Source organism: Garra rufa, chromosome 19 (assembly GCF_049309525.1).
Source record: "Garra rufa chromosome 19, GarRuf1.0, whole genome shotgun sequence".
NCBI classification, from domain to species: Eukaryota; Metazoa; Chordata; class Actinopteri; order Cypriniformes; family Cyprinidae; genus Garra; species Garra rufa.
The window spans coordinates 21,080,854-21,091,268 of NC_133379.1; the positions used below are offsets into that span (position 1 = coordinate 21,080,854).

At 32.7% G+C, this 10,415-nt stretch overlaps 1 protein-coding gene across 1 annotated transcript; it reads right to left on the reverse strand.

Moving 5' to 3' along the window:
- Positions 1–2,902: 2,902 nt before the first annotated feature.
- Positions 2,903–8,700, reverse strand: LOC141291915 (thread biopolymer filament subunit alpha-like). The gene is made up of 5 exons (XM_073823915.1): positions 8,552–8,700; positions 8,348–8,461; positions 8,155–8,261; positions 7,771–8,081; positions 2,903–3,188 (listed from the first exon to the last, which is right to left on the reverse strand). The coding sequence occupies exons 1-5, from the start codon at positions 8,669–8,671 to the stop codon at positions 3,169–3,171; spliced, it is 672 nt and encodes a 223-aa protein (XP_073680016.1). The 5' UTR covers positions 8,672–8,700; the 3' UTR covers positions 2,903–3,168.
- Positions 8,701–10,415: the final 1,715 nt, after the last annotated feature.

Genomic DNA, 10,415 nt, shown 5'->3' on the forward strand with positions numbered 1-10,415 from the left:
ATTTAGATTTGGTCACAGGAATAAATTACATTTTAAAATAAATTCAAACAGAAAATAGTTCTTTTAAATCGTAATAATATTTCACAATATTAATGCTTTTGCTGTATTTTGGATCACATAAATGCAGGCTTGGGTGAGCAGAAGAGACTTCTTAAAAAAAAAAAAAAAAATCATACTGTTCGAAAACTATTGACTACACGTATGTGACTCTCAACCACAAAACATAAGGTCATAAGGGTCGATTTTTTTTTTTTAAATATGAGATTATACATTAAATAATAATATATAATAAGTTTTCCATTGATGTATGGTTTGTTAGGATAGGCCAATATTTGGCCCGAGATACAACTATTTGAAAATCTGGAATCGGAAGGTGCAAAAAAATCTAAATAGTGAGAAAATCGTCTTTAAAGTTGTCCAAATGAAGTTCTTAGGAATGCATATTACTAATCAAAAATTAGGTTTGATGTATTTACACTAGGAAATTTACAAAATATATTCATGGAACATGATCTTTACTTAATATCCCAATATACCCGTGCTACTTATGACTGGTTTTGTGGTCCAGGGTCCTGTGTGTGTATATATATACAAATAGCAAATGAATTATTAATTAACATTTACAAATATCAAATATATCAAACATTTTTCTTACAAATCATCTTGGTCATACAGGTCATTATCCTCTTGTTGCATAACTAAAAAAAAAAAACAGCATATGATGACATGATGACAATGACCTAAAACCACAGCTACTGTAAGAAAAACATAGTGCATTTTAATAAAGCGTAATGTCAGATTACTTACAAGATCTCTTTTTGCAGCACATACAGAGAGCATAAATACAACCAAGGCAGGCCACTGAAACGATGGCAAGGAGAACTCCTTGCTGGCTTTGGACTTCAATCATGCCTTGAACAAAAAGATTCAAAAAGGTTTTATAGAAAATACAATTCTCTTCACGCATAGGCTACAATCTCAAATACAGCTCTTATCGCTGTGACACAATGGCACTAAGCATTAGTGCACAAGATAAGCAAAATTATTAGTATGTGAGATGATTCAACGTGATAGTCTCAGTGTATGAGAAGCCTGAGTTTTTTGTTTCATCAGCAACTACCTGAACCACAGGATTCATGTTACTAACTATCGTACGTTTCTTGCTTTGTTTTATTTCTTTCGATTTTTTTTAATTCATAACAGATTATTTATAGTGAAGAATTACCTGATAACATTAAAACCAGCTTTCCTCATATTACTTCGGTTATTAAAAAGCTTTCTGCTCCGAAGCAATTCATACAGTAAACGTTGCGCAGTTTTCAGTCAGTCACTGATTTGAATTCTGAGGAGTGTTAATAAGTGAGCGGTTACCTTTAGCGAGGCCTCTCAGTCCGTCTCCATTGTGATGGATATTGCTTGAAGTGAGATGAAGGACTAATGAGAGCAGTATGAACCCGTGTGTTTCCTGTTTCAAACTGAATCTAACCACATCCGTGCAACACCGTGCCGGACACCAAGAAGAGACCACCACAAACCCACAGCAACACATAAGACACAGAGAGGTGAAAACTTTTGCTTCAAGTCTGCTCGCTACATGCGTTAACTGTCATACAAAATGTCAAACCTTTGAAATGCAGCCCTTTAATTAGCATTTGGCGACAAACTGTTGCAAACAAGAATCTGGGTGTTATTTCTTCAAGTGGAGCAAAATGTGATTTCAAAGGCCGAGTCTGGTTTTATAACGAACTAATACGTTGGAAGGTCTGTTACAGCTAATAAAGGCTAGTTTATGGTTGCAAGACGTAGGTTTTTGATTCGAGCATAGTGTTTCATTATTTCGGGTTTATGACATTTGAGTCCGTAGGTGGTGTGTGGGTATGTTTTCCGCTTTTTAAGCGTCTTGTAAAATTGTTTTCTACTACAACAATGGTGTAACAGTCGACAAAGACCTTCACATAGCTAAATAAAAGTCCATGTAATTTGTTATACAGTTTATGAAAGTTTTTCAAATCAAATATAAAACCTAGCCATCTAGACTAGAGGCACCTAAGCTTTGGAACAGATCGTTATCGTTTCTCTTTAGCCTACAACTTGTGATGTCCTCTGTCGTTTGTTGTTTTTATGCCCTGTTTAACATCCTTTATGTCTTATGTTGGGTTTTATTGTTTTAGAATTTATGTTGATAAGCACATTGGCCATCTGTTGCTGTTTCATATAAAACTTAGAGATATATTTTTATGAATTATATTTATTTAACAATATGTAGAAAACATTTATATTTAATTATGTCTATAGATATTTTAGTAACAATTTACTAATTTATTATTAGACTTAAAAGTTATATTATTTAGTGGACCTGAACTCATAATGAACAGTCAATTATTTTATCTAATGTTAACAAAAATGAATAAATACTGTAAAAAATGTATCGCTCATGGTTACTAATTAACATTAACTAACTTTATTGTAAAACTGGTAACACTTTACAATAAGGTTCATTAGTTAACATGAACTAAGAATGAGCAATACTTCTTGTTAATGTTAAATGTTAATTTCAGCATTTACTAATGCATTATTAAAATCACAAGGTGTGTTAACATTAGTTAATGCACTGTGAACTAACATGAACAAATAATGAACAACTATTTTTATTAACTAACTACTAAAAAAAATTAATAAGACGTCTAATAAATGTGTTGTCCATTGTGCGTACATGTTAGTTAATATATTAACTAATGTTAACAAATGACACCTTATTGTAAAGTGTTATCATAAAAAGTTATTGACTTTTTTGAAAATAATATTATTCATTTAATTTATGTTTATTAGAACTGTGATGTGATTCATGTTATTACATGGAAAGATTAAAGACCACTGTGTTTTTCCTCGGTAATAACCAGAATGGAATTTCTTTTATTTTTATTGTAGCAGGAAGTGATGCATGGAAATACAATACAGACATTTTGATCTGGTGTTCAAATTGGTACAGAATTGAGAGCCTCATCGAACGTCATTTATTTTAAACATCATTTTTATTTGAAATGTTCGTGATGTTGCGGTCATAACGTGTGAACTTTATTGGAGGTGTTCTTCATGAAGCGTCCTCGCCGCCCCATATGTGGAAGCTCAGCATTCTGTTGTGGCTTGAAGAGTGGAGGCTGTGAATCTTCAGTAAACAGTGGATGACACTGAGTGAAAACAATGGAAAGTGTGACTACAAGCGAATGTGACATTTCACTGAAAAATATTCCTTTGTGAACGTCATTTACACCATTCGAGATGTGATTCAATGACGCACAGCATGTTAATGTGACTCCTAAAGTCTAAAAGCAGTAGTAAAATTGCTTTTCTATTTCAACACAAATTTGAAGGAAAAGATGAACTGAAAATATTATACATTTCAAGTGCCACCTTGAACACCTTGTTTAGTTGGTCCAGGTGTGTTGGATTAGGGTCGAAGCTGAACTCTGCAGTATGATAGCTTTCCAGAATTTTACTACAAAACTTAAAATGTCCAGCACCCAAAAAGGCCAACATAGGAAGGCACTGTTCGATTCGACCTGCCATTTAGAATCTTGTGATTTTTGGCCAAGCTGGTCAGTATTTATGAGCAAAAAAGTCAATATTTTATATCTTTTGACCAGTAGGTGGTACTGTGCCAAAACTACTTATGTGCTCTCAGGTCATGCTGATTATAACACATACCAAGGTTGGTAAGAAGTAATGCTGGGCGATAATTCGATAACGATAATTATCATGATATAGGTTTTTTTTTTTTTCTCGATAAAACGATAATGACAGTTCGATAAGTGCTCGATAATGTTTACGCACTATGCGTAATTTTGCAGCCTGCACTTCCGGATGCCGCATGCAGTATTTAGTTTACAGCCACATGGCTCTAGTGCAACCATTTCACTCGCATTTGCGACTAAAAGTTAGTACGTGCGACTGTAAAAAAATATTTAGGAGCACCATGTGCGACTGACCCGATCAGCATATTTGTGTTTGCGCTCAGCGGAGATTTAAAGGTTTCTACGTGTTTTTGCAACATTGAGTAATGTATCACAGACAGATCTCACGAATCCTTTCATAAAGTATAGAGAGAGTGTAAATAAGAGACTGATTGTGCAGTAAAGAGAGCTTTGTGATATCGCGAACTAAGATGAGTGACAGCTTTTAATAATTTTAAGGGGGTTTGTAAATGAGATATTGATCTAATACAGCAGTTAAATAAACAAGAAGTTATTATTAAGTGACTTACATTGACTGACTACAACACTATTCCTGATTTTGCTTTATTTCGTCGTCAAAAGTAGTCTGAAACAAGTCACAACTGCCCGCATCTCCATTCAAACACAGCGGTGTTTCGTTTATGAATGAACGTGCGTTTTTAAACGAATCTAGTGAAATGATTCAATGTCCCATTCATAAAGACAGTCACTCGCTTTATTCCCGAATGAACCATCCGTTCAAACGAATCAAATGACTGATATGATTCAGTAATTAAATCAGTGTCTTGCCGCCACCTGCTGGCAGTTCTGTTCAGTTATTTAAATCTTTAATATTTCTGTTTTCAAAAGTTTATATTATAGATTTTACATTAATCTCAACATGAATTTATGATTTTGATTGCACTCACCTCTGAGCCTCATTAAACATATGAAAAGGTAAAAAACAAAATTCCCCTGTAAATCACTTTGAAGAATCAAATATCACCTCGTAATAGGAAGGCTAATTTTTTTAATAAGAGTTTCGATTACTGTTTAGAATGTGCTCCTAAAATTTTGACTGCTCCTAAATTTAAGTTAGGAACACAAGTGCTCCTAGCAAGAAAAGTAAGTGTAGAGCCCTGAGCCATTATTATTATTATTTTTTATTATTTATATTGTCAGACAGCTAAAACATTTTACAAAATGTGTTAATTCAGCTGCACAAAGGGATTGGCATGCTGAAAAGATTTGTCTATTCTTGTTTTTGTTGAATGATAAATATACTTAAAAATCACTTTAACTCTGCATTTACAGTCAGAGCCATGTTACAAGTGTTGTATCATTTTACAGTTCTTATTTTTTATAAAAACGTTTTATATATTCTACCTCAATTGATTATTGTTAGGAAAGTATTTGTCCTGTTCTGACAATAAACCATAAATAATAATTAACTGTCGAGAGTAAAAATCTGCCTTTAAAATTGATAGATATAATTATAAAGATTTGACATTTATTGTGATAATTATCGATATCGACTGATATGAAAAAAATTTGCCATATCGCCCAGCTCTAGTAAGAAGTGCTGCAAACTTCGTCAAATTTGTTGGCACGCTTTGTAAAAATGGTTTGGTATATCAAAAAGCTTTTGATAACTTTTTCGGAATATTTTTCGGATATTTCGGAAAATTAAATAGCATTTTTATGCAACTAGGTATGAGCAAAGGAGTCAGGAAAAATAATTTTGCTTTAAGACCTCATGGTTCAAAAATTATTAGCAGAAATATAAGTGCAAATTTGGCCTGTTGGTGGCGCTAGAGAGCTAGTTAGAGACACCAAATTTGCTGTGGTTAATGATAAGACTCTCTTCTATTTGTGTGTAAAATTTAATAACTTTCTTGAAAGCGATTCTATAAAATTCATAAGATTCATAACAATACCTTAAAGCGTATGATATAGTTTGGTATCATTTGATTTTGGTACGCTACTCCAAATCTAATGAGATTACTCTTATGACTTTTGGTCAAACTGCTCAGAAAATATAAACAAAAATGTCAAAAAAAAAATATTTTTTGACCAAAATAATTGATTTTCCACAAAGTTCAAAACTGCGAAAAATCTTGGACTGTAGACATTTTAATATTGGTATGCATTCGACTCGGTATGAGCCAAGGAATGGGAAGAAAAAAGGATTTTGCTTTTAGACCTTATGGTTCAGAAGTTATTAGCAGAAACATAAGTGCAAATTTAGCCTGTTGGTATATGACCATTTTTGTGTGAATTTTGTCAAATTTGTTAACACGTTTTATGAAAAGTTTGGTATATCAAAAAACTTTTGATAACTTTTTTCCAGCATTGGCTGAAGATAATCCAATTTTAGTAAAAACACAAACAAACAAAAAAACAGGTCGATTTTGAAAAAGTAGATTCTGTTCAGAAAATATAAAAACAAATGTTACATTTTTATATCTTTTTACCAGTAAGTGTGCCCTCGGGTTTGTTGTGACACGTACCAAGTTTGGTCTGAATCCGTTAAAGCGTTTTGAAGATATAGCCTCGTGTCCATTTTTGTGTGAATTTTGTCAAATCCATTAATGCGTTTCATGAAAATGATTTGAAATATCAAAAAGCTTTTGATAACTATTTGCCAGACTGCTCTGAATATGATCTGAGCCAATTTCTGAGCCAAAGTTTAAAAAAAGTAGATATTTCAGAAAATTCTAAATTATGAAAACTCTTTGACCATAGAAATTAAAATTATTTATTCAACTTGGTATGAGCCAAGGAATCAGAAGAAAAAAAAATTTTTAGTTATTAGCAGAAACAGTGCAAATTTGGCCTGTTGGTGGTGCTAGAGAATTTGCGTTAGAGACTCCAAATTTGCTGTGGTTAATGATGAGACTGTCCTCTATCTGTTAAATTTTATAACTTTCTCGCAAGTGATTCTGTAAAATTTATAGGATTCATAACATTACATTAAAGTGTTTAAAAAATACAGCATTTTACTACAAAATACAAAACGGTCCACGCTCAAAATGGTGACACAGAAAAATTGAGTATCGCTTGATTCGGTATGGTACTCCAAATCTAATGAGATCAGTCTTATGATTTTTGGTCAAACTGTTCAGAAAATAAAAACAAAAATGTCATTTTTTTATATATATTTTTTTGCTTATATTTTGCTTGTAGACCTCATGGTTCAAAAGTTATTAGCAGAAACATGAGTGCAAATTTGGTCTACTGGTGGCGCTAGAGAGTTTGAGTTCGAGACTCCAAATTTGCTGTGGTTAATGATGAGACTGTCCTCTATCTGTGTTACATTTCATAACTTTCTCGCAAGTGATTCTATAAAATTCATAACGATACATTAAAGAGTTTCAAAAATACAGCATTTTACTACAAAACACAAAACGGTCCATGCTCAAAATGGTGACACAGAAAAACTGAGTGTCATTTGATTCGGTATGGTACTCCAAATCTAATGAGATCAGTCTTATCATTTTTGGTCAAACTGTTCAGAAAATATATTTTAAAAAGTAGATTTTTTGTATAATTCAAATTTGAAACATCTTGGACCTAGAAATTTTTATTTTGGTATGCGTCAAAGAATCTGAGTAGAAAATTTTGCTTCTAGAACTCATGCTTCAAAAGTTATTAGCAGAAATATTAGTGCAAATTTGGCCTATCGGTGGCACTACAGAGTTTGAGTTAGAGACTCCAGATTTGCTATCGATGTGTCAAATTTCATAACTTTTCAGTAAGCGGTTCTATGGGCTGCCACAGACTCCCAGAGTGGAAGAAGAAGAAAACCAATGGACTCAATAGGTGCTTAAGCATATTATTATTATTATTATTATTATTATTATTATATGATTAGTGGCTAACAATAAAACAGAATCAATTAATTCTCACTCATCTTCCATTCATCTTTCAAAATATTCATAATGTTCTTGAACTTTCATTTTATTTCTGGCTTTAAATTAGATTTTAAATCCCAGTTTTTGACCCAAGACATCTAAAGAGTTTGTATGTGCATGAAAGCATTTATGAATAGTCTACTTACAGGCACTGCTGCTCAGGCTGGAGGACAAGTAACTGCTCCCTCCACCGAAGGAACTTCCTCCACCTGCTCCATAGCCCAGTCCTCCACCGAGACCGAGTCCCAGTCCGAGTCCCCCAAGACCACCTCCTAGGCCTCCGCCCAGCCCAAATCCACCTCCAAGACCTAGACCGGCACCTCCTCCCAGGCCTGCACCTCCACCAAAGCCTGCACCTCCTGCACCCAGGCCTAGACCTCCTCCTCCAGCCGCTGCTCCTCCTCCTCCGACTACAGTCTTCGACATGTGCACGGTGACACCACCTCCAGATTTCAACCTGGTCCACGAGACAGATACAGTGTGATTGCTGAGTGAGCAAAATGTTATCTACTCATGTTAAACCTCCTCACCTGTTCTCCTCACTGTCCAGGAGTTTCTTATAGGCTGTGATTTCAACATCCAGTGACATCTTGCTGGCAAGAAGCTCCTGATATTCTTGACCGTAATGAGTAATTTGCTGAAGAAAAAACCCTATGTTATTTCACTTTTTATTCATTGAAAGTAATGTGTTTATCATTTAGTCTTCATCGATTTATATATTACCTTTCTGAGATCATCAAGCTGGGACTTAAGAGTAAGAACCTGATCCTGGTACGTCTCTGTGTGGGAGTTGGAATGACACTCTGCCTCATCCACCTGAGACTCCAACTGCAGGTTCTGTCAATGGAAAGGACAACAGTTATCCACATGGATGCCAAGAAAAAGGTAAACTTTAATCTAAGGGGGTTTAACCCTTTCTGTTCTTACCAGAGATTTGAGCCTGTCGATTTCCCTCTGCACAGAGTCAATCTGTAGTTTGTAAACTCTGAGCTCTTCCTTGGCTGAAGTGAGTGTTTGAGAAGCGGGTTGAGAGGATACAGACATCATGGAGAGCTATATAGGCCCGAAAAAGAAAGAGAAAAGGTTGTGGGTTGACCTTAGCCTCAGACTTGCACTACAAGGATTCGCCACTTGGGGGAGGCAGTTCGTAAAAGATTAAATGAGTTTCACTATGAAGTTGTACAAAGATGCATTAAAGTTATTATTAATTTGGAAAGTTTTAAATAATGTACATATTAGTCTTTGGCATCACATTACAACAAGGTTAGATATATTAAAACTGCATAATATTAAGAAGAATAGTTTTGGAAATTAAAGTTTTGGCAAATTTTAGTGAAGTAAATTTTCTCTGTATCAATCTTCGTTTATTTTACTTTATTTAATCTTTTTTTTTATAATATATCTATTATAATATATTATAACTACATTTTATGATACACAATTTATATATATATATATATATATGTGTGTGTGTGTGTGTGTGTGTGTGTGTGTGTGTGTGTGTGTGTGTGTGTGTGTTAATAAATTAGAATAAATTCAATTAGAATAAACTAATAAAATTATATTAAATTATTAAACTGAGATGTTAATAACTTACAACTTTACAACCATACATATATACATATGTGACCCTGGACCACAAAACCAGTCATAAGGTTAAATTTTACAAAACTGAGATGTATACATCATATGGAAGCCCAATAAATAAGCTTTCTAATGATATATGGTTTGTTAGGATAGGACAATATTTGGCCGAGATACATCTATTTGAAAATCTGGAATCTGAGGGTGCAAAAAAATCGAAATACTGAGAAAATCACCTTTAAAGTTCTCCAAATTAAGTTCTTAACAATGCATATTACTAATCAAAAATTACATTTTGATATATTTATGGTAGAAAATTTACAAAATATCTTCATGGAACATGATCTTTACTTAATTTCCTAATGATTTTTGGCATAAAAGAAAAATCAATAATTTTGACCCATACAATGTATTTTTGGTTATTGCTACAAATATACCCCAGCGACTTAAGACTGGTTTTGTGGTCCAGGGTACACACACACACACACACACACACACACACACACACACACACACACATATATATATATATATATATATATATATATATATTTCTATATATATATTTATCCACCAACCCACCCAATTAATAATAAATTATTAAGTAAAATATTTATTCTATTATAATTGCATTTATGATACACAACACAATTTAAATGTATATGTTAATTAGAGTAAATGCAATAAAATAATTCAATTAAATTAGAATAATAATAAAATTATATCAAAGTATTATGTAAAATTATTCTACATAATAATAAATATTCTCTTGTAATATAATTGTATTTTTTTAATGTTATGTTTAATTACAACATATTATAAAACAGGAAAAACTGTAATATTGTAAAATATTATTGCAATGTAAAATAGTGTTTTCTTTTTCACTATATTTTAAAATATAAATTATTCCTATGATTTAAAGCTGAATTTTTAGCATCATTACTCCGGTCTCCAGTCACATGATCCTTCAAAAATCATTCTAATATGCTGATTTATTATCAATGTTGGAAACAGTGCTCCTTAATATTTTTTTTTGGAACCTGTGATACTTTTTTTTTCAGGATTCTTTGATGAATAAAACATTAAAAAGAACAGCATTTATTTAAAATATAAATCTTTTGTAACAATATACACTACCTATAATATTTTGGGGTCAGTAATTTCTTTCTTTCTTTCTTTCTTTGAAAGAAATAAATACTTTTATTCA

Excerpts from the sequence above, each read along its gene's own strand:
- LOC141291915 (XM_073823915.1), bottom strand. The coding sequence starts at position 8,671 with ATGATGTCTGTATCCTCTCAACCCGCTTCTCAAACACTCACTTCAGCC. Across the intron at positions 8,262-8,347 it reads AGCTTGATGATCTCAGAAAG|CAAATTACTCATTACGGTCA; the intron begins GTAATATATAAA and ends TTTTTTCTTCAG. Across the intron at positions 8,082-8,154 it reads CTGGACAGTGAGGAGAACAG|GTTGAAATCTGGAGGTGGTG; the intron begins GTGAGGAGGTTT and ends CTCGTGGACCAG.